Source organism: Nerophis ophidion, linkage group LG15 (assembly GCF_033978795.1).
Source record: "Nerophis ophidion isolate RoL-2023_Sa linkage group LG15, RoL_Noph_v1.0, whole genome shotgun sequence".
Lineage (NCBI taxonomy): Eukaryota > Metazoa > Chordata > Actinopteri > Syngnathiformes > Syngnathidae > Nerophis > Nerophis ophidion.
Window position 1 is genome coordinate 20489728 of NC_084625.1, and position 25521 is coordinate 20515248.

At 38.2% G+C, this 25521-nt stretch overlaps 1 protein-coding gene across 1 annotated transcript; it reads right to left on the bottom strand.

Annotated features, from left to right (window-relative positions):
- On the bottom strand, positions 1 to 25521 carry pxdc1b (PX domain containing 1b). The gene is made up of 5 exons (XM_061921676.1): positions 25085 to 25521; positions 12234 to 12325; positions 12056 to 12173; positions 11854 to 11965; positions 1 to 1388 (listed from the first exon to the last, which is right to left on the bottom strand). Exons 1-5 carry the CDS (start codon positions 25338 to 25340, stop codon positions 1277 to 1279), a joined length of 690 nt encoding a protein of 229 aa, XP_061777660.1. The 5' UTR covers positions 25341 to 25521; the 3' UTR covers positions 1 to 1276.

Here is a 25521-nt window from a genome sequence, read left to right on the forward strand (position 1 = left end):
TAAATTAACATTCGTTTTATTACAAACATATTTGTTTTTAAGATGCTCAAAATATATTTTACAGTTAATACTGTCAAAATTGTTGAACAACAACAACAACATGAACATCGTGGCGCCCAGTCATAATTAATTGGGTTCTACAATGTTATTCACATGAGGAAAAAATATATATCTATAGAGAATGAAGTCATATTATTTTGTAATCATGTGCTATGCTTGTAATTATTAATTTTTTGAAATATTCAAAAGGTTTGGTGACCATTTGTTGCATTAATTCAAACAATGTGTTGAAACCTGGTTCAAGGAGGAAGGTTCATGGACAACAAATTAAAAAAAAAAATTCTATTGCATTTTTTAAACAATTATAACATTATATTTATTATATATATATAAATATAATAAATATAAAAATTACCTATAGTTTTTAACTACGATATAATTAAATTATATATTTTTTTCTCTTTAGGTTCTTCTTATTTATTATATTTCTATTTATTTGAAGTTCATTGAATCCTTGAACCAATAACTCACAGTCCTCAAAGGAAAGTGACAAAACCGAAAACTTCTGAGTGCACTGAGAACTAAGAGTCCTTTCTCAGCGGGGAATAGTGATCATGACCGTGTTACTAAACAGACTCATGCCGAGGCCTTGTGGGCCAAGTTTGTGAGGCATGAACGCCTTGGTATTTGGAGGGGGGGTGCAGAATACTGGACGTAAGCTGTCATGGGCCCTCATTGTGTCTTCTGCATTCATTTGAGTGGCAAAAGGGAGTTTGGTCACAAACAACACAAGTTTAAAATTTTGCTGCAGGGTACAACGGGAGGACTCATACAACGCATTAGAAGTGAATTATCATAACAATACAAGCAGAGAAGTAAAACTCCCCAAAAATAGTTCTTTTTTTTCAAATTAGATTTTAAAAGGGGCGCCGGACGGATCCAGGAGGCACACCGGGACAAATAAGTTAGTTTACCACTTCCACTTTGAAATAATCCATTGCTTTGTTTAAAATCTGCAACACAAATCCAGTTAAGAGGTTGCATTAAGCGCCAAAATAGCACAAGACACAAAGATGGCGGACGATTAGAGCGGAGAAAAAGCAGTTTGTAGAAATCCACGTTTTGATAGGATTAGCTCATCTCTTATGGCGAACTACTGATAAAAAAAAAAAATCCTTCCAGAAGCATGGTGCAGGCGCCACGACAAAAAGTGGTTCTTCTTCTTCAAAAGAGCAGCAGCATCACAGCAGAGCATCTCAGCACCGTGTCTTCCTCCTCATTCCAAGATGTCCGTCTCAAAGGGGACCAGGTGGTAGTAGGACAGGTTGGTGACGTACGCCTCCTCATCGCACACTTCCATCGGCAAGAATTCGTGTCCGTCCTCGTACCTGGCGGCAGAATGGGTATTAGTTACGGTATGTGAAACATTGTGTTTTTGTGTGAACAAGTGGAATGCTCTCCTCTTTGCTTCCTATGCACACCCAAGGGAAGGAAGAGGTGCACAGGCAAACTTCCTGTTGTATTAAGGAGCTGGGAGCAGCCATAGTCAAACAAATAGTGGACGTTCATAAGGTTGAAACATTTTTTTTAAGCCAATACCAATCAAGAACAATACTGATAATGTATATATATTTTTTATGTAGATTTAAATGTAGTTAGTGCACACCATTCATTGCAGCTGCCATTGGAGCAGCTTCTTGAGCAGCTTCCGCCGTAGCGATGCTGGCGTTTCAGGTGACTAAAAAGGTTTGCTGTGTTGATGCGCAATGGTTTTTTTCCTCCTTGCGGAATGTTTGCAGATCATTTGGTGTAAATATCACACAAAATGAACTTTGTGGATATAATAAAAGACATCCACGGTCAATAAAAAAAAAATCTAAATTACACCCATTTAAATCCATCACAATGCATGGTGAGAAAAATGCAAAACACTAACTACACTGACAGACAACATTCACACTCACATTCACACACAAGGGCCAATTTAGTGTTTCCAATCAACACATATACATATACATATATATATATATATATATATATATATATATATATATATATATATATATATATATATATATGTATATATATACATACATACATACATACATACACACATATATATATATACACACACATATATATACACACATATATATATGTGTATATATATACACATATATATATATACATACACACACATTACATACATACATATTTAAATATATATATATACACACATTTAAATATATATATATATATATATATATATATATATATATATAGAACTCTCTTGAAGGAATCTATCTCTTTCTCTATATATATATATACATATATGATTATTGTTTTGCACACTCTGGTATTCTCTCGATGAGCTTAAAGAAGTAGTCAACTGAAAGGGTTTTCACTTCATAGGTGTCATAGTTTTGATGACTTCAGTGACAATCTATAATGTAAATAGTCATGAAAATAAAAGAAAATGCATTGAAATAAGAAGGTGTCCAAACTTTTGGCCTGTACTGTATATAAATACATACATACATACATATGTTTGTAAAATAACCCAATGGGACCCTTGGACATCCCTGCAGTAGGAGAAAAGGACCACTTGATTTGGTCGCCTAAACCCGGGCAATCTCGCCTCATTGGAGCTATTTTTAATCTATTATTTGAGCTATTTTCAACGTTATTAGATTTATTGGTTTGACATCATAACTCCTCATACCGGCATGACAAATATCTGTCCAATATTCACCATGCACCTCAACCAACATCACAAAGATGACATACAGGCTGTATTTTTCTTTCCTTTTTTTAATATATGTATTGTATTGGGATTTGACAAGGAAATATATAAAATGGCCCCCACGTTCACTGATTTTCGGTGTGTGGCCCTCAGTGGAGAGCCTGTTGAGGTCTTTTTAGAATGATATCATGAAGAAAGGAATGTCTCTTCCCAGGCTTCACTACATGTCTTAAATCAACTATCCACCAGACAGCTACAGATGTGGGAGCTGTAAATCTGATCATGTTTATCTTCAGCAAATAAGCTAACCCAGCATGACACTGCTGTTAAAATGTGAGTGTATTGTTAGTATGTAGCTCCAGGGCCGTCCATAGGCTATTTGTGGCCCTAAACAAGATTTTGTCCGTGACCCATCTTTATTATTACTTCTTTAACACACTGGGGCTAAGGCTTTCTTTCTGATTAGAAAAAAAAAACGTATTTAGAAAGTTGTTAACAGGTTTTTAGGCTTAGGCTCTATTTTATATTTAGCGCAGAAATTAATTAACCAAGGCCAGGCCCAGAACCAAATCATAGCGACCAGAAGTAGATTTAGCTCAGAGTGTGTACACAAAAGACACAACCAACAAAAATGAAGCTCAAGTATAATTATAAACAGATATTAAGAAATAAGTTATTATTAATAGTTAGAAGTTATGTAAATATGTGTATTTACAAACCCCATTTCCATATGAGTTGGGAAATTGTGTTAGATGTAAATATAAACGGAATACAATGATTTGCAAATCCGTATCAACCCATATTCAGTTGAATGCACTACAAAGAAAACATTTTTGAAGTTCTAACTCATAAACTTTATTTTTTTTGGAAAATAATAATTAACTTGGAATTTCATGGCTGCAACATGTGCCAAAGTAGTTGGGAAAGGGCATGTTCAGCACTGTGTTACATCACATTTTCTTTTAATAACACTCAAAAAACGTTTGGGAACTGAGGAAAGTAATCGTTGAAGCTTTAAAAGTGGAATTATTTCCCATTCTTGTTTTATGTAGAGCTTTAGTCGTTCAACAGTCCAGAGTCTCCGCTGTCGTATTTTACGCTTCATAATGCGCCACACATTTTCGATGATAGACATGTCTGGACTGCAGGCAGGCCAGGAAAGTACCCGCACTCTTTTACTACGATGTTACGCTGTTGTAACACGTGGCTTGGTATAGTTTTGCTGAAATAAGTAGGGGCGGCCATTATAACGTTGCTTGGATGACAACATATATTGCTCCAAAACTTGTATGGACCATTCAGCATTAATTGTGCCTTCACAGATGTGTAAGTTACCCATGCCTTGGGCACTAATGCACCCCCATACAATCACAGATGCTGGCTTTTGAACTTTGCGCCTATAACAATCCGGATGGTTATTTTCCTCTTTGTTCCGGAGGACACCACATCCACAGTTTCCAAATATAATTTGAAATGTGGACTCGTCAGACCACAGAACACTTTACCACTTTGGATCAGTCCATCTTAGATGAGCTCAGACCCAGTGGAGTTTTAACTTGCACTTACAGAAGTAGCGACCAACTGTAGTTACTGACAGTGGTTTTATGAAGTGTTCCTGAGCCCATGTGGATATATCTTTTACACACTGATGTCGGTTTTTGATGCAGTACCGCCTGAGAGATCACAGGTCCGTTATATTGTCGCTTACGTGCAGTGATTTCTCCGGATTCTCTGAACCTTTTGATCATTTTATGGACCATAGATGGTAAAATCCCTAAATTCCTTGCAATAGCTCGTTGAGAAATGTTGTTCTAAAACTGTTCGACAATTTGCTTACAAATTGGTGACCCTCGCCCCATCCTTGTTTGTGAATTACTTACCATTCATGGAAGCTGCTTTTATATCCAATCATGGCACTCACCTGTTCCCAATTAGCCTGTTCACCTGTGGGATGTTCCAAATAAGTTTTTGATGAGCATTCCTCAACTTTATTAGTATTTATTGCCACCTTTCCCAACTTCTTTGTCGTGTTGCTGGCATCAAATTCTAAAGTTAATGATTGTTTGCAAAAAAAAATAAAAAAAATGTTTATCAGTTTTAACTTCAAATATGTTTTCTTTGTAGCATATTCAACTGAATATGGGTTGAAAATGATTTGCAAATCATTGTATTCCGTTTATATTTACATCTAACACAATTTCCAAACTCATATGGAAACAGGGTTTGTACTATAAATAATTGTGTATGAACAATTACCAAAAAGACTACAATTCAGTTCAATCCTATTTGTTCAAAAGTCATGTGTTTATATTCCAGATAAAGTTCGTATGAAATTGTGAGAAAAAAAATAGGTGGATAGATTCTAGCCAATTTAAAACTGCTATGCCGCTTCGGCAATAGTTTAAGTAATGTAAAGTAATGCTGTTTGAGTAAACAAAACACAATAAATGGCCAAAAACTCTAAAAAACAAAAAATAAATGTTCTTTAGACATTATATCTTTAGAGAAAAGGTTTGGTCACAATATAATTTTAAATAGTACGTTTATTTTAGAAATACGTCTGTAAACCTGTCACAATGACTGCGTTCAAAGCGGTGCTAAATGACCAATTATCTCTCTGGGCTTTTGAAAGGACGTGGCCTTGAAAACCGACCTAAAAGTAATACAAAGGACAAGTTGACTCATCACTACATAGAAGTTTGGCAGAGACAAAGTATAATTGCATTCATGAGGTCATTCAGCGCCTCAAAGTAGAACAAGCAAACACCTGCCGAGCACGACGACCACATTGATAACAGCTACTGAATTGACCGGTCACCATAATCGCGTATCCTTGTGGCCCTCAACAACCACACAGATTCCCTGTGTAGCTCACATAGTTATGATAGTGTTGCTAAAGTTTTTGTTTTCCTGTCCAACTCCTTAATGCTACATTGTTGTACGGGATATATGAACGGATTATTTATATTAGACCAGGGTTCGGCAACCAAAAATGTTGAAAGAGCCATATTAGACCAAAAATACAAAAAAAAAAAATCTGTCTGGAGCCGCAAATAATTAAAAGCCTTAAATAAGTGTTATAATAAAGGCAACACATGATGTAAGTGTCTATATTAGCAATAAAGCTAACGTTTCGCGGGTTGATGCAAATGTTGAAATATAATTTTTATTCTACACATTTTTACCACATTGGAAAACATGAGTAAAACGGAGGCTTCTCTGAGGGTAAGATAACTCCTGGAAATTACTGTAACGGCCAAAGGTATAGATATGTGTGTCCAAAGATAAAGAAAATGGCCGGCTGTCTTCTTCTAATGGATCTATTACAATCTTTGCAAGCTGGGTAAGTTTGCTGGGGTCTGGAACAACATGGCACACAAACAACTTTCAGAAGTACAGCCAATATAACATACAGATAATGTGTCATTAGACATGCAAATATGAATTAAACACAAAGAGTACATAAGTAAAGGAAATTAAATGAGGTGAAATATACCTACAAACAAGGCATAATGATGCAATATGTACATAGAGCCAGCCTTAATAGCATGTTAGCGTCAATTTGCTTGCAGTCATGCAGTGACCAAATATGCCTGATTAGCACTCCAACAATTCAATAACGTCAACAAAGCTCACTTTTGTGTATTCACGCACAGCATAAACAGTTTGGTGAGCAAAATGAGACAAAGGAGTGGTAGAAAACACAAAGTAAGTTTTGCATGTAAACAAACTACAGTGAATTCAAGGACCGCCGAAACTAGTAGGACAAAATACTCGCAAAATACTCTTATCAGTGAAGCATGTTTAATACAAACAGTGGGAGTCATAACAATTAGGAAGGTTTGTGTCACGTTTGTCCTCCTACAGAAACCATTTTAAGACGAAAAATATATTTTTTTCCTCATCTTATTCGATTTTCATACATTTTTGAAAAATCTCCAGGGACCTAGGGCGACGCTAAAGAGCCGTCCTTTTCAACTGTCTAGACAACACAAGTATAATACTACTGCACTATTATACACTATAATTGTACTAATATAATAGCACTACTGCACTATTGTACACCATAATGGTACTACTGCACAATCGTACACTATAGCAATACTACTGCACTATTATACACAATAATGGTACTACTACTACTACTGCACTATAATGGTACTACTGCACTATTGTACACTATTATAGTACTACTGCACTATTAAACACAATAATGGTACTACTACTACTACTGCACTATAATGGTACTACTGCACTATTGTACACTATTATAGTACTACTGCACTATAATACACCAAAATATTGCTACACTATAATAGTACTACTGCACTATTACTGACAAAAGCATGGTTGTGTAATGGGATCACCTGTACCCCCAAGAGTAGCAAACCTTTACATGGAGGACAAGGAAAAGAGAGCTTTGAGCTCTTTTAAGGGAACAGCACCAACAAAAACATCAAGTTTACACGGGAAGACGTCAAAGACGGTAAGTTGCCTTTTTTGGACTGTGATGTCCACATTGGAGAAAACAGGGGCCTCCATGTTGGGGTTTACCGAAAACCCACACATACCGATCAATACCTACTTCTTGACTCACACCACCCACTAGAACACAAACTGGGCGTTATCAGAACCCTCAACACAGAGCTGATAATATTCCTACCAACCTACAAGCCAAAGAGAAAGAGCATAGGCATTTGAGGGAACCCCTCAAAACCCGTGGGTACCCCAGCTGCTTGTTTGTAAAAAGGGCTTCTAGTTCCAGAAGTAACGTGAACAGAGTGGATGAGGAGGAAACATGTGACAGACGCAAATATATTGTCATTCCAAATGTATCAGGTCTATCTGAGAAACACAGAAGATTTTTTAACCACCACAACATCCCAGTACACTTCAAACCAGGCAATAACCTGAGACAGAAACTGGTTCATCATAATGACCGGACGCCCACAAAAACAATCTGGTGTATGCTATCCAATGTAATGATGATTCCTATATCGGGGAAACAAAACAACCACTAAGTCGACGCATGCCACAGCATAGACGGGCAAACTCTTCAGGCTAAGACTCAGCTGTCTACCTGCACCTCAGAGAGAATCAGTATCAGAATCAGAATAGTTTTTATTGCGATTGTTTGAGAACCGGTTCACAAACTAGGAATTTTACTTGGTGCACAAACAGCACTACTTGGAGAACAAAAATGTATAGATTCTGGGCGGATGGTACAAAAGAAGAGTGAGGGAAGCAATTTACTGTATGTCAATGTTGAAAAACCATTCCTGAACAGAGGCGGTGGTCTGCAACACCACCTGTCTCCCACATACAACACTGTCCTTTCAAGCATTCCTAACAGACGCTGCAATTTAGCCTACAACAAATTACAAGAGTTAGAAACATTCCAGAATGACATTTGTGCCATTTGTTTACAACTGAATGGAATGCTTATGTGGGGGATTCCGACTATTTTGGACTGGAATTAGTCGATCCACAGCGATCCTTCCGCCACACAATACCTCAATGGTAACGAAGGGAATTTACACTTCAACAACTGTTGCTGGTTTTGACAGTAGGATTGCTCCTTTGCATCAAAACAGTTGTTTTTCTCACTACAATAGGGCGAAACCAACCTTGCCCAGGCCCACTCGCCTGGTGTTGGGAGTATAAACATTTGGGGGTTGTGGCACCAACCGTTGGACTTGATCTGACCAATCTAAGTCTATGAGCGCGAACTGACCGGTGAAACGTCTTCCAGGACAAACCAAGTAGCGAACAACTGAAAGCCCTGAGATACTACTATACTATTACAGTAGTCACTATAATGCTACATTTGCACTATTATACACTATATTGGTATTACAACATTATTATTCACTATAATACTATTACTGCATTATTATTGATTATAATGGTACTACTGTGCCATTATTCACTATAATGGCACTACTACACTATTATTCACTATAATGGTACTACTGCATTATTACACACTTATAATAGTACTATTGCACACTATCTCAATCAATCAATCAAACTTTATTTATAAAGTGCTTCTCCTACATAAAAGAAATGCATCGCAAAGTGCTTTACAAAGTTAAAACCAATACCCCGGTGACCCATATCCCCCATTATCACATACGTATGCACGGACACACAGACCGCATACACACATATGCAACTATATGGACACATGATTGCATGGCTGAGTACAGAGGAGACATGTGAGTAAACACAATCACAGGAACCATCTGCACCAAGAGGTCATCAGACCATGGCCACCAGGACGCTGACACAAAAGCGCCTCCACGAGCCCGGTCAATAACCCCTGGGGCAGATGGCTCATCTGAGGAACGTTGGAAAATAAAAATATTAAAACTTGTAAAAGAGGAAGAACAATGAGTGAAACAATAAATATAGAAGGAAGACATATGAAGATGAATAAAAAATAAAACATTAATAAAAAAGGAATATACAATAAATCAGGGATCACCAACACGGTGCCCGCGGGGACCAGGTAGTCCGTAAGGACCAGATGAGTAGCCCGCTGGCCTGTTCTAAAAATAGCTCAAATAGCAGCACTTACCAGTGAGCTGCCTCTATTTTTTAAAGTGTATTTATTTACTAGCAAGCTGGTCTCGCTTTGCGCGACATTTTTAATTCTAGGAGAGAAAAAAACTCAGAGTTTGAAAATCAAGGAAAACATTTTAAAGACTTGGTCTTCACTTGTTTAAATGAATTCATTTATTTTTTTACTTTGCTTCTTATAACTTTCAGAAAGACAATTTTAGAGAAAAAAATACAACTTTAAAAATGATTTTAGGATTTTTAAACACATATACCTTTTTACCTTTTAAATTCCTTCCTCTTCTTTCCCGACATTTTAAATCAATGTTCAAGTATTTTTTTATTTATCATTGTAAAGAATAATAAATACATTTTAATTTAATTCTTCATTTTAGCTTCTGTTTTTTCGACGAAGAATATTTGTGAAATATTTCTTCAAACTTATTATGATTAAAATTCCCAAAAATTATTCTGGCAAATCTAGAAAATCTGTAGAATCAAATATAAATCTTATTTCAAAGTCTTTTGAATTTCTTTTAAAATTTTGGTTCCTGAAAATCTAGAAGAAATAAGGATTTGTCTTTGTTACAAATATAGCTTGGTCCAATTTGTTATATATTCTAACAAAGTGCAGATTGGGTTTTAACCTATTTAAAACACGTCATCAAAATTCTAAAATTAATCTTAATCAGGAAAAATTACTAATGATGTTCCATAAATTATTTTTTTAATTTTTGCAAAAAGATTTTAATTAGCTAGTTATTGTCTTCATTTTTTTCGGTTGAAATTTGAATTGTAAAGATTCGAACATGAAGATAAACTATGTCTCAAAATTTAATTTTCTTTTTTTTCGTGTTTTCTCCTCTTTTAAATAGTTCAATTAAGTGGGTTTTTTTCATCATTTATTCTCTACAAAAAAACTTCCGTAAAAGGAAAAAAAATGTACGACGGAATCACAGTAAGAAATGCCCATTTTTATATATAAATATGGATTTATTTATTAAAGGTAAAGTGAGCAAATTGGCTATATATGGCAATTTATTCAAGTGTATATTAAACTGGTAGCCCTTCGCATTAATCAGTACCCAAGAAGTAGCTCTTGGTTTCAAAAAGGTTGGTGACCCCTGCACTAAATAATAAATAAATACAATCTTGCATAACTAATAGAATAGAAAGTAAAATAAAAATGACTTCAATAAAATAATATCAGGTAAAAGCCAAGTACTATAATGATACTACTGAATTATTATACACTATTATGATACGACTGCACTATTGTACACTATAGAGGTACTGCCGCATCCTATAATGGTACTACGGCACTTTTATACACTGTAATAGTACTGCTGCACTATTGTACACTATAATGGTACTGCTGCACTATTGCACGCTATAATGGTACTGCTGAATTATTGTACACTACAATAGTATTGCTGCACTATTATACACTGTAATAGTACTGCTGCACTATTGTACGCTATAATGGTACTGCTGCACTATTGCACGCTGTAATGGTACTGCTGAATTATTGTATACTACAATAGTATTACTGCACTATTATACACTGTAATAGTACTGCTGCACTATTATACGCTATAATGGTACTGCTGCACTATTGTACACTATTATAGTACTGCTGCACTATTGTACGCTATAATGGTACTGCTGAATTATTGTACACTACAATAGTATTACTGCACTATTATACACTGTAATAGTACTGCTGCACTATTGTACGCTATAATGGTACTGCTGCAATATTGCACGCTATAATGGTACTGCTGAATTATTGTACACTATAATAGTATTACTGCACTATTATACACTGTAATAGTAATGCTGCACTATTGCACGCTATAATGGTACTGCTGAATTATTGTACACTATAATAGTATTACTGCACTATTATACACTGTAATAGTAATGCTGCACTATTGCACGCTATAATGGTACTGCTGAATTATTGTACACTATAATAGTATTACTGCACTATTATACACTGTAATAGTACTGCTGCACTATTGTACGCTATAATGGGACTGCTGCATTATTGCACGCTATAATGGTACTGCTGGATTATAGTACACTATAATGGTACTACTGCACACTTTAATGTTACTACGGCACTAATATGCACTATAATGGTACTGCTGCATCATTGTAAACTATAATGATACTACTGAATTAATGTACACTATATTAGTACAACTGCACCTTATAATAGTACTACTGCACTATTATACACTACAATAGTGCTACTGCACTATTATACACTATATTGGTACTGCTGAATTATTGTACACTATAGTGGTACTACTGCATTATTACCACTATAATAGTACTACTGCACAAGTACACACCATAATGTTACTACTGCACTATTATACACTATAGTGGTACAACTGCACTATTATACACTATAATGGTACTACAGCCTTATTATAGATACTACTGCGCTATTGTACACCATGCTGGTAATACTGCTCTATTGTACACCGCAATCGTATTATTGCACTATTACACACTACAATGGTCATTTCAACACTCACATGTGCTCCACAGAGTCTGTGGAAGAAGGTCTCTCCTTCTCTTCCGGGAGTTTGTGATCAAACACGATTGTTTCAGTATTGGCCAGACAGAAGCCGTTTGAGCGCATGATCTCTGAAAAGTATGGAAAAGGCAGACTCATATGAAGAAAACTCAGATGTAAGGATGGAATAGATAAGATTGGATAGACTTTGTGAAAATTACCCGATATCTTGACCGGACTTTGGAAGCATGGCTGGATTCTATGCACCTTGTCGTTGCGCAGCACCTGGTCCAGAGGCGACCTCTCGAAGAACGTCAGCATGACCTCTGACCGGGAAAACTGTATATACAGCATGGCTAAGTACTGAGAGCTTGGAAAAGTGTGTTAAAGCTGACGCACCTTGCAGGGCATGTTGATGGCGTTCTTCAGCAGTCTCTCCACCTCGTTTAATTTCTCCTCGATGTCGTTTGCTTCCTTGATTTTCACCAAGCCTGAAATCGCAACATAAGGATGTCTGAAAGCGTGTTCATTACACTTCGCCACATGCTTACAGCAAAACAGCCTGATTATGTTTGGCAAGCTTGTGCTAACTTTTTAGGGGAAGTGAGGGTATGACATCAGCACATTTGGCAACATCCGACAGGAGCCGCCTAATGCGTCTCAGCGGTCAGCAGAGCTGCGGCGAGGACAACAAGGATGATGTAAACCAGGGGTGTCAAACATACGGCCCGTGGGCCAGATCAGGCCCGCCAACAGGTTTTATCCAGCCCGCCTGATGAGTTTGCCAAGTATTAAAGTGAGTCGCATTTTTTTTTTTTTATGAAAGAAACTGCTGTTCTGAATGTGTCCACTGGATGTCACAATAGCAATTCTGTTTGGACCAGCAAGAGGTTCAAAGTAAAGCGTGGAAACTTACAACCTGACGTTTGTGTCTTCGGCTTCAAACACATCGTTATTTGGCACCTTTACTCCCCAATACTGTCTTTGTGTGGGTTTTAAGATTAGACGGTAGTATCTTGTGTACTCGGATAATCAACTTTCACCTTGAAAATAATTATTTGTCTTGAAAATCAACTTTTACCTTGAAAATAATTTTTTGTCTTGAAAATCAACTTTTACCATTGCAAGATGCCTCGTTGTCGTCCTTTTTCCATGATAATAACATTAATAATAATAATAGATGGATAAAACTTTTCTATACACCCAAAACGCTTCGGAATAACAGAGTTATTAGAGGCGGCACATGGACCAAACCGGTGAAATAAGGTGTTCTACCAACGGGTTCTAGGATTACCGCCACGACAGGCGCCTACTAAGGTATGAAAATATAGTGAGAAAACTTAACCCTTTTGAATAGTTTTTCCTCCGATTCTCTTGGTTTGTTGAGTTAACTCTGGATTGATACGTGGACATAACAAAGGAAGTGTTTGATACCTCGAAGAGTTTACATGTTGTGTTTATTGTTCAACCCCAGAAAGACTGCGACTTAAAGTTTAATCCTGGCTTTGTAGATAAACTGAGACCACGTCTAAACTCATTGTGTTTTTGAAACTGCACCAATTTCCTCAGAATTTTTAACAAACTTAAGTGTTTTATCCAGAGGATTATTTGTGATTTGTACGTTTTCACAATGTGCTTGTTCTATTTTTGGCCACAGTAAACAACCTGGAGTTGTCTTTATTTTGAAGTTATCATGCTATGATTTTACCATTCCGGCCCACTTGGGAATGGATTTTCCTCCATGTGGCCCCTGAGTTGAAATGAGTTTGACACCCCTCATGTAAACAGTGGTGTGTGGAAGTAGTGAGTAAGACGACTGTGAAATGATGACAAGAGTTTGCATCTTGTCATGAAGCAATGAGACCCCGCCCTAGCAGCACAAAGACAGCCTTCTTTATCATTTGTGAACAATCTTCCCTTCCGGGCCACCGTAGTCCAGTGCGATAAAGCGCGAATCATCCAGGAAGTGGTTTGGTTGTATCTTAAACGTGATCTTGTCAGATCAGCAATTGCCTTCCTGCTGTAAAAGTGGTTATCACAAAGCAGTAGCTTTCAGACCTCTACTAAGACCAAAGAACCCCGAAAGGGATCCGAACGCTTTTAGACATTAAATTAGTGATGGGCCTAACGATCCCTGTCTAATGAAAGACAACGAGTGTTAATGTGTCATTTTAACAACAACAAAAAGTATATCTGCAAACCTGGTGGCAATTGCCAATCAGGCTACTATTTATACCTGCCTCGCCCTCCAGTCAGTGCTGGAGTAATGAGTGCTGTTTCCTGTATGTAAAGTTAAAGTACCAATGATTGTAACACACACTAGGTGTGGTGAACTTTGTCCTCTGCATTTGACCCATGCCCTTGTTCACCCCCTTGGAGGTGAGGGGAGCAGTGGGGTGCAGCGGTGGCCGCGCCCGTGAATCATTTTTGATGATTCAACCCCCAATTCCAACACTTGATGCGGAGTGCCAAGCAGGGAGGTAATGGGTCCCATTTTTTTATAGTCTTTGGTATGACTCGGCCAGGGTTTGAACTCACAACCTATGGACCTCAGGCCGGACTCTGTAACCACTGGGCCACAGTGTAGGTATGCTGGGTCCTGTTAGCTGTTTCCCTGGTTCCTGATTCCTGTTTTCCTGCACTTTATTTTTGACATTAAAAGTCAGCTGGACTCTCTGGCGGTGGTGTCAGAGAGGAGAAGTCTGGCAAAACTCCTAGCCATTATGGACAACACCTCCCACCCACTACGCTCGGATCTTGCGGAGAGAATGAGCACGTTCAGTGGAAGGCTCAGACTCCCAAAATGCAACACGGAACGACACAGGAGATCCTTCAGACCAACAGCCATCAGACTGTATAATGCATATGTTCCTTGACTGCACTTAAATGTAGAATATATGTAGAATATATTTATATTATTCATATTCATACCAGCGCATATATGTTATATATTATTTATTATTATTATTATTGTCTATTGTGAGCGAACTGTGGTGCTGAATTCCCCCCAGGGATCAATAAAGTACTTTCTATTCTATTCTATTCTATTCTATTCTATGTGTTCTTGCATCAAGTCTGCCATGCTTGCAACACTTCCTGACATCTACCAGGCACCAATTAATGGAAACTCTTAACAGTGCCATGTTTCGGTACCTGCGTTTTACGTGACACTTTGTACTTCGGTACTTGGCGATCAAAAAAATAAATCGACTCAAAAACCGCTTTGATCGACATAAGTAAAGTAAGGCTTTATCAATGCTAATATACATTGGATTTGACACTGACATGCTACTGATTAGCATTAGCGATTTTACATGGCCATTTTAGGACCTTCAAATGTGTTAATGAAAACTGCAACTAAGATGCACACTACAATCAAACAGCTGGTGCTTTAGGAACAGTACTTACAGTCCTAAAACTTTTTAGGATGTAACACAGAACAAAACAACACACACTAAACTATACACTACTGCCATCTAACATCTGGGACATGCAACTGTAATAGCAACTTAATGTCATACTTGTAAATAAGGCTCAAAAATGTGATGATGAAATAAGATATAACAACTGGACAGCAGTTACCGCCATCAGCTTATTTCTAAATGTTGCAATACATGTGTATTATTATCAAACACAATCAACATTTATCAACACACACAAAAAATGTATAACATTGAGTTTCACATCATTTTCCAGTTACCGGAAATTGGTACCGTATTGGTACAAATGTGAACGGTATCATCACTAATTAAGACACACCAGCTCAGTAGCCTTGTGGTTAGAGTGTCCGCCCTGAGACTGGGAGGTCGTGAGTTCAAAACCCCAGCCGAGTCATACCAAAGACCACAAAAAATGTGACCCATTGCCTCCCTGCTCGGCATGCAGCATCATGGGTTGAAATTGGGGGTTAAATCACCAAATTATTCCCAAACGCTGCTCACTGCTCCCCTCACCTCCCAGAGGGTGAACATGGGGATGGGTCAAATGCAGAGGACAAATTTCACCATACTTAGGGTGTGTGTGACAATCGTTGGGACTTTTACTAACACAGTATCAGTGCAGTGTCAATACAGCTAGTGAGTGTGCCAAACTCTCACTTGAGATGTCATTGACCCATCACTAACAGGCATTATTCATTGGGAAATTCAGCAAAAAAGGAGAAGCATCTTGATAAATTAAAAACAGTTACTCATAGAATCCTGAATCCTTTATCCTTGACCAATATTTGAAAGGTTCTTTCTGGGACTTTGCACCTTTAGTGGGAACCAGATATAGATACCTTTTTGTATACAAAGTATAGTCATACAAACAAACTACTGACAAAAAACATCTGTTGACATGTTATCTTGCACGCTACACCCTGGTTTGAATTAAATTACAGTCAAACCTGTGTTAGCGACCAAAAATGGTAGTGTTATGAATCTCGTCTATAGCGGGCACCTGTTTAACCCCTAATTTTGCATTCTAGAATTTTTTTTTTTTTTACTCCCTATAGCGGCCACTAAGATCAAAATGTGCTGCAATGATGCATGATGTAAATAGATGAGGTCTTATCCCTAACTTCCACCGGGGGCCTTTGCGTTGCGGCTGTGGTGCGAATTTGCTGTGCACAACATGCTGCGCCAACACTCACCAGCTGCGAGCAGAGCACTGCCAGACAACAGGAGTGACGACATGGACAAGTTCATGCCGTAAAATCGTGTGAGACAATTTGGTATGTGGGACAAATTCAGCAACAAACAAAGAAGATCCTGCTGGGGAAGCAGGACAGGGTAGAACTTTAATAGATTTGTCAATTTTTTTGCTAAGTTTTGTGCTTTTAACATATAAACTATTATTAAACACGAGTGTTTTATTCTAAAAATCATGTGGATTTGTTTTGTTTATGAGTCATCCCTCATCTGTGCAACGTTTCTGCGGCCTTGCTGCGGCATCCAGTAAAAATAGAAGCTGGTAGAAGTTGAGGCCATAGATATAGTTGACACATTGAGTAGAGTGGAAATGTACAGTGTCAGGTATTGCACGTGCACTCAGTGGAGTTCAAAGATCAGTTGTTAGTTCTATTTAGGATGAACCTGTTATGGTATGAGTTGTTCTGTGCCTTCCATGATGTTCAACGTGTCAGTTCGTCATGGCTATCTGTGTATTGTTTCCTTGGAGTGGGCGCTATAGACAGCCTTGACTGTAGTTAGCCATCCTGCTAACTATCGTCCTCTTACGGCTCTGCTGGGAGCGCTTCTGGACACGCCCCTGCTCGTTCCTCTCATGCGTGCAGCCACAGGCAATCAGCAATTAGCGCACCTGGTCCTACTGAGGCTCGACACCATAAAGACCAGGGCTTTCCTGAGATCAAGTGCTAGAACGTAGTTCTCTGTTCCACAGTAAGCTATTGCGTCTCTGGCCCCTCTCCTTTGGTCTTGCTCTCTGTTTTACCTTCTGCCCTTGTGCTCACTTGTCCTTGTCGTTTCCCTTGTCCCCTCAGAATACCCTCCCTTGCCTTGGATTTGAGCTGTGCGCCTCACTTCCCTGGACCCACCCGTCCCCCCTCCCCCTGGATTCTGACTGTCTCCCTGGATAACGACCTCTGCTTTGGACACGGACCTCTTGATGCCTCTCTCCAGCCCCACGGACCTTGTGTTACGGATCTTCTTCAGGAGTGCTCTGCTGTTTTTAAAGACCATCTGCAAAAATAACTAGTCAAAGATCATCTCTATGACAGAACTCTACAGTTTTCAAGAATGCGCTGCAAAAATGTGTTTTGAACTGAACTTAATGGGCCAGCAGTTGAGTAGCCCAAATGGTGAAAAAAAAAGTACCTAAAATGGAACCTTGAGGAACACCACTAGAACAACTAAAGAAGTTGAACAAATGACTACTGACTTCATCTAAAGTAAACTGCTGCAGCAACACCTTAGTTACATAAATCATAATACAAAAACGTGTAAATGCCAAAAAGGAGAAGACTTAAAAGAGGTGGCTTACGGAACGCCTCAGTTATAAAAATCACAAGTTTGAGACCCTTGCGTTCAATTAGACTTACGACTTGCTTTATTGTCAATCAAATTTGAACTTTACAGTACAGATAAGAAATAATTGTTGCATTAGCTCGTTGTAGTGCAGGATTAAAAAGCAATAATGTGCAGCTATAAATAAATAGATTTACTGTACAGAAAAATATATTGCACTTTTGCATATGCATCCACGTTTACGGATGTATGTATATTGTCTTTATAGTCCGGCGAGTTAATCAGTTTTTTGCGGAAATTGAGGGGATTATTATGATGCGTTCAAGACTCTTATGGCCTGAGGGAAGAAGCGTTACAGAACCTGGAGGTTCTGCTACGGAGCCTGTGGAGCCTCTTTTCAGAATCCAGCAGTGAAAACAGTCCTTGGTGGGGGTAAGAGTAGTCTCTACAGATTTTCTTAGCCGTGGTCAGGCAGCGGCTTTTTGCGATCTCCCAGATAGGAGGAAGAGGAGTCCTGATTTTCCCGACGTCCTCACCACTCTCTGCAGAGACTTCCAGTCTGAGGCACTGCAGGCTCCAGTCCAGACAGACATGCAGTTGGTTCTATGTTCTATGTTTGCTAACAAGGTTTAAATTTCAATGCAAGGATCTGCCAAAGGTCCAAGTTTCTCGAAACAACAGGAGCCCTTTGTGTTTTTAGGAAGTTGCTTCAAAAATGTGTATTTCAGGTTTTGACATGATGACAGATTTAGCCCGGGGCCGCTGGTTGATTAGCCTTGCAATAGTCTGCCTTATGTCGCAACTCAAACAAGTCAGCACGATGGTGTGACAACGAAGGAAGGTGCATGTCGACCCATTATCGTCACAATAATCCGCCTTTTAATCGGCAGCTGTGTTCTTGACAAGTGTCAAGATGTAACCACAAAAGCCTAAGCACCTTTAACAAACGCTTATTTCAGGACGTAGTCAACTTTTAAGAGTGACCTTCCCGCTAAGCCACAGCTAAACACGATGAATATTCATGTCTGTATCGATCCGTGCAGTGAGAAGAACGTGAGGATGTTTAAAGGTAGTCCCTGTGGGATCACATGGAAGGTATGTGTTATGCATCAGTCAAGAGGCCAGAGAGGGACTAAATATAGGACGTCCACCCCTCTCTCTGTCATCATGACATCATTGCCAAGGCTCAGCACGCCTTCTCTGTTGCCTGGTTGCAGGACAGGAACAGGAAAACAGAGACGATCCTGGAGACAGAGACATTGTTTCCCCTTTCACTGCAGTAACATTATGAACAGGTAGGACTCGGGGAGGTAGCCAAAATGATGAGGTTTGCACTATTTTCTCTAACAAAAGAGCCCAATGACACTCTCCCAAGTCCTGTCAACAACTTCGATCTGCAGGAAGTCAAAGCATTCCAGTCATATCTGGAGGATGTGTTTCAAAATAGTTTGTCTACCTGCACAGACAATGCAAACATGGCACCATTTCACTGACTTTGACTAACTGAAAGTACATTAAAATGAAGATCTGTAACACACACCGGAACACTTATAGCCTTTGACCTTTTGGTGTAATCCAGATCTAAAGTTACAGCAGAAGTCATGTTGAAATTACCATTCAATCTCACATGAATAACAATAATGGAGTACAGGCGGTTTGTTTATAGGTTGCAAAATGTACGAAAAGTCAGCTTGGTTCTTTTCCACTGCGGCCGGTATTGATGCTGATAAGCATTAGAGACTACAATGTGTGTTTTTGTGACATCTTAAAGTGCACTTTGTACATTATTGACCTGTCCTAACAAAAAGAACATGTCAACGTGAGTCACACTGTGCCAATCGTTTACTTTGGATGAGATTCATCATTGAGCTGGATAATGCGATTATTCCACAATAGACGACTCAGCCAATAAAACTGTTACAAAAGGTGCATTTTGGAGATTTGATACAACTTATTAAGAAAAATAACATATATTGGCTAAGGCTTCCTAAAAATAAAAGAAATGTTTAAAAAGTCCCTTGCGAAAACCTTAAAAAGGGAAATAAAATGATGAAAAGAGAAGTAATTCACTGTGTCATGTAGGAAATTGTTTGTTCCTTAAAAAATATGTCCAAGTTGTAGTTTATAAAGTGTTTTAAGTATATAAATATATATGCAAAAATATAACGGTAGAGGCGGTTCATGTACGGTCATTATTGGTGTTTTTATTTAGAACAACACTAACAAATGGTTTTATTAAGTAGTTTAATATATTCTGCTTATTCAGCCAGAATTGTATTTTCTGTAGATGATTTTATACTTACATTTATAGAAAAACAACCAAAAAATAACAAATCGAAAACAAAGATGGATATTCATTAAAGTAGTCAATGTGTTCAGAAATAGAAATAAAAATAGGTAAGATGGATTCAACAACCTAAACCACAAGTGTCAAACTAAAGGCCCCACATTATTTTATGTGGCCCGGGAAAGCCTATAAATAATGTGCGTTAAAAAAATGCTTAATATTTTCTTAGTAAATGTATTCCTTTTCCCTTTTGACATTAAAAATCATGTACTGCATTCAATTGTGTATATTTTAACATTCAATATTATTATGTTATCAAATACTATACTATCATGCATTCCAAAAATATTTTTTGTTAAAATAAAGATGAATTGTGGTATTGTTTTTCCATTCCATTCAATTTATTAAATTCTTTAATATTCTGTAAAAAACAAACAAACAAAAAACACTGCTTGTACTGTAAAATTCTGGTGACTGAGCTGCCAGTTTTTAAAGTAAAATTTAATTTTTTTTTTGCAGCTTATGTAATGTTGCTAATGTTATGTATATATATATATATATATATACATATATACATACATACATACATATATACACATACATACATACATACATACATAAATACATACACACATATATATATATATATATATATATATATATATATATATATATATATATATATATATATATATATATATATACACACACGCGATCAAAAGTTTGCATACACTTGTAAAGAACATAATTTCATGGCTGTCTTGAGTTTCCAATACTTTCTACAACTCTTATATTTTTTGATGGAGTGATTGGAGCACATACTTGTTTGTCAAAAAAACATTCATGAAGTTTGGTTCTATTATGAGTTTATGTGTCTACTGAAAATGTGACCAAATCTGCTGGGTCAAAAGTATACATACAGCAATGTTAATATTTGGTTACATGTCTCTTGGCAAGTTTCACTGCAAAAAGGTGCTTTTGGTAGCCATCCACAAGCTTCTGGCAAGCTCCTGGTTGAATTTTTGACCACTCCTCTTGACAAAATTGGTGCGGTTCAGCTAAATGTGTTGCTTTTCTGACATGCACTTGTTTCTTCAGCATTGTCCACATGTTTAAGTCAGGACTTTGGGAAGGCTATTCTAAAACCTTAATTCTAGCCTCATTAAGCCATTCCTTTACTACTTTTGACATGAGTTTAGGGACATTGTCTTGTTGGAACACCCAACTGTGCCCAATACCCAACCTCCGGGCTGATGATTTTAGGTTATCCTGAAGAATTTGGAGGTAATCCTCCTTTTTCATTGTCCGATTTAAAGTACCAGTTCCATTGGCAGCAAAATAGGCCCAAAGCATAATACTATATGGTAGGCCGTTCTAAAACTTTCATTCTAGCCTCATTTAGCCATTCCTTTACCACTTTTGACATGTGTTTGGAGTCATTGTCCTGTTGGAACACACAACTCCTCCAAACATATTGCTGGGTATTGTGGCCAAAAAGCTAATTTTTTGATTCATCTGACCACAGAACTTTCCGCCAGAAGGTCTTATCTTTCTCCATGTGATGTCAGATGAAACAAAAATTGAGCTGTTTGGCCACAATTCCTAGCAATATGTTTGGAGGAGAAAAGGTGAGGCCTTTAATCCTAGGACCACCATAACTACCGTTAAGCATGGTGGTAGTAGTATTATGCTATGGGCCTGTTTTGCTGCCAATGGTGGAACTGATGCTTTACAGAGAGTAAATGGGACAATGAAAAATGAGGATTACCTCCAAATTCTTCAGGACAACCTAAAATCACCAGCCCGGAGCTTGGGTCTTGGGCGCAGTTGGGTGTTCCAACAGGACAATGACCACACAACACACGTCAAATGTGGTAAAGGAATGGCTAAATCTGGCTAGAAGTAAGGTTTTAGAATGGCCTTCCCAAAGTCTTGACTTAAACATGTGAACAATGCTGAAGAAACAAGTCCATGTCAGAAAACCAACACATTTAGCTGAATTGCACCAATTTTGTCAAGAGGAGTGGTCAAAAATTCAACCATAAGCTTGTGGATGGCTACCTAAAGCGCCTTATTGCAGTGAAACTTGCCAATGGACATGAAACTATATATTAACATGGCTGTACGTATACTTTTGACCCAGCAGATTTAGTCACATTTTCAGTAGACCCATAATAAATTAACCAAACTTCATGAATGTTTTTTGTGACCAACAAGTATGTGCTGCAATCACTCTATCACAAAAAAATTAGTCGTAGAAATTATTGTAAACTCAAGACAGCCATGACATTAGGTCCCTCACAAGTGTATGTAAACTTTTGACCACGACTGTATACATGTATATTCATATATTACCCATTGTTAAACGCGGCCCTTAGAGGGCAACCATAACTGCAATGTGGCCCTCAATGAAAACAAGTTTGCCACCCCTGACCTAAACAATATAAGGCCTGGCAAAATGAATGCAGATTAATCCATGGTCATTGTTAATCATATTATAAATGTTAATCGGTAGGCAGCCCTAGAATAAATATAAAACAGCATACTATATGTAAGATGAATATGGTTTTGCTGCCTTTTGTTAAATAATATTTTTTATCATAAGTATATCACAAGTATTGCCAGATCTGGCAAAAGTCCACCACCATATTCATCTCACATATAGTAAGCTGTTTTATATTTATTCTAAGACTGCCTACCGAATAACATTTTACAATATGATTAACAATACCCATGGATTAATCTGCATTCATTTTGCCAGCCCTTATATTGTTTAGGGCAGGGTTGTCTAACTCATTTTCATTGAGGGCCACATTGCAGTTCTGTCTTGGGAAAAGTATTGCGAGATCTGGCAAAAAGTATTGCCAGATCTGGAAAAAAGTATTGGCAGATCTGGCAAAAAGTATTGCCAGATCTCGCAAAAAGTATTGTGAGATCTCGCAAAAAGTATTGTGAGATCTTGCAAAAAGTATTGCCAGATATCGCAAAAAGTATTGCCAGATCTTGCAAAAAGTATTGTGAAATCGCAAAAGTATTGTGATATCGCGCAAAAAGTATTGTCAGATCTCGCAAAAGTATTGCAAAATCTCGCAAAACATTTTTTATCCCTCCATGTCCCTTTAGGGGCTCTGTACATACACACAATAATAAACTTTATGAAAAAAAAACAATATTATTTAACAAAAATCACCCCCACCATATTCATCTTACATACAGTAAGCTGTTATATATTTATTCTAGGGCTGCCTCCCGATTAACGTTTTATAATATGATTAACATTAACCATTGATTAATGTGAAGTGAATTATATTTATATAGCGCTTTTTCTCTAGTGACTCAAAGCGCTTTACATAGTGAAACCCAATATCTAAGTTACATTTAAACCAGTGTGGGTGGCACTGGGAGCAGGTGGGTAAAGTGTCTTGCCCAAGGACACAACGGCAGTGACTAGGTTGGCAGAAGCGGGAATCGAACCTGCAACCCTCAAGTTGCTGGCACGGCCACTCTACCAATCGAGCTAAACCGCCCACATCTGCATTCATTTTGCCTGCCCTTTCATTGTTTAAGTCAGGGTTGTCAAACTCGTTTTCATTGAGGGCCACATCGCAGTTCTGTCTTGAGAAAAGTATTGCGAGATCTGGGGAAAATTATTGCCAGATCTGGCAAAAAGTATTGCCTGATCTGGCAAAAAGTATTTCCCGACCACGCAAAAAGTATTGTGAGATCTTGCAAACAGTACTGCCAGATTTGGAAAAAGGAATGCGAGAGCTGGCAAAAGGTATTGCCAGATCTGGCAAAAAGTATTGCGAGAGCTGGCAAAAAGTATTACCAATCTGGCAAAAAGTATTGCCAGATCTGGCAAAAAGTATTGCCGGATCTGGCAAAAAGTATTGCCGGATCTGGCAAAAAGTATTGCCTGATCGGGCAAAAAGTATTGCCCGACCACGCAAAAAGTATTGTGAGATCTCACAAAAAGTATTGCCCGACCACGCAAAAAGTATTGTGAGATCTCACAAAAAGTATTGCCAGATCTTGCAACCAGTATTGCCAGATTTGGAAAAAGGAATGCGAGAGCTGGCAAAAGGTATTGCCAGATCTGGCAAAAAGTATTGACAGATCTAGCAAAAAGTATTGACAGATCTGGCAAAAAGTATTGCGAGAACTGGCAAAAAGTATTGCCAGATCTGGCAAAAAGTATTGCTTGATCTGGCAAAAAGTATTGCCTGATCTGGCAAAAAGTATTGCCTGATCTGGAAAAAAAGTATAGCCCGACCACACAAAAAGTATTGTGAGATCTCTCAAAAAGTATTGTCACATTTTGCTAAAAGTATTGCCAGATCTTGCAAACAGTATTTCCAGATTTGGAAAAAGGAATGCGAGAGCTGGCAAAATGTATTGCCAAATCTGGCAAAAAGTATTGCCAGATCTGGCAGAAAGTATTGCAAGAGTTGGCAAAAAGTAATACCAGATCTGGCAAAAAGTATTGCTTGACCTGGTAAAAAGTATTGCCAGACCTTGCAAAAAGTATTGCCAGATCTGGCAAAAAGTATTGTGAGATCTCGCAAAAAGTATTGCCAGATCTGGTAAAAAGTATTTCCAGATCTGGCAAAAGGTATTGCGAGAGCTGGCAAAAAGTATTGCCAGATCTGGTTAAAAAAAAGAAAAAAGTATTGTCATATCAGGCAAAAAGAATTGTATCTGGCAAAAAGTATTCTCAGATCTCGCAAAAAGTATTAGGAGAGCACGTTAAAAGTATTGTCATATCTGGCAAAAAGTCTTCTCAGATCTCGCAAAAAGTATTGGCAGATCTGGAAAAAAAGTATTGTCAGATCTCGCAAAACATCCATGTCCCTTTAGGGCTCCGTATGTATTTGACTGGAATTAACTCAGTCTAGGCAAAGTGACAGCACCTAAAATGCTTACTTACGCCCCTGGTAGAGCACATTATTGTCGTTGCAAAGACAAGTTTTAAAAGTTGTTCAAAGTTGGGCACCAACCTTCAGTCAGTGGACTTGTGGACAAGTCTCGCCTGTCCTCGGGGAAGGACTCGCTGAGACGTTGAAACAAGCGAGCCAAGTCCGAGTAGCTGCGGTGCAAGTAGAGGACATTCCTGTCCGACCACTCGGTCCTGATCTCGAAGAAGTCCTCCTCTTCTCCCCGCCGGCTGATGACGAGTCTCCGGACTCCGTTGACCCAGCAGTCCCGCACGAACATGTTGACCAGCGACGTGCCCTCGAACACGGCCGAAGCCATGTCTCTCAGTCCGGCATGCTGCTCGAATCCACGCCTGTGGAAGTCACCCGAGAATTAAACACAACTTCAACAATTTTTTTTCGTTTCTTTCTTCCACTCCTCTTCTCTTTGCTCTCAGACAGAGCTCAGCCCTGCAGACCAAGTCAAACGTGGCGTGATTGAGCTCGCAGGAGGGGAAAGA

Excerpts from the sequence above, each read along its gene's own strand:
- pxdc1b (XM_061921676.1), bottom strand. The coding sequence starts at position 25,340 with ATGGCTTCGGCCGTGTTCGAGGGCACGTCGCTGGTCAACATGTTCGTG. Across the intron at positions 12,174-12,233 it reads CCATCAACATGCCCTGCAAG|TTTTCCCGGTCAGAGGTCAT; the intron begins GTGCGTCAGCTT and ends CTGTATATACAG. Across the intron at positions 1,389-11,853 it reads ACAGACTCTGTGGAGCACAT|GTACGAGGACGGACACGAAT; the intron begins GTGAGTGTTGAA and ends TTCTGCCGCCAG.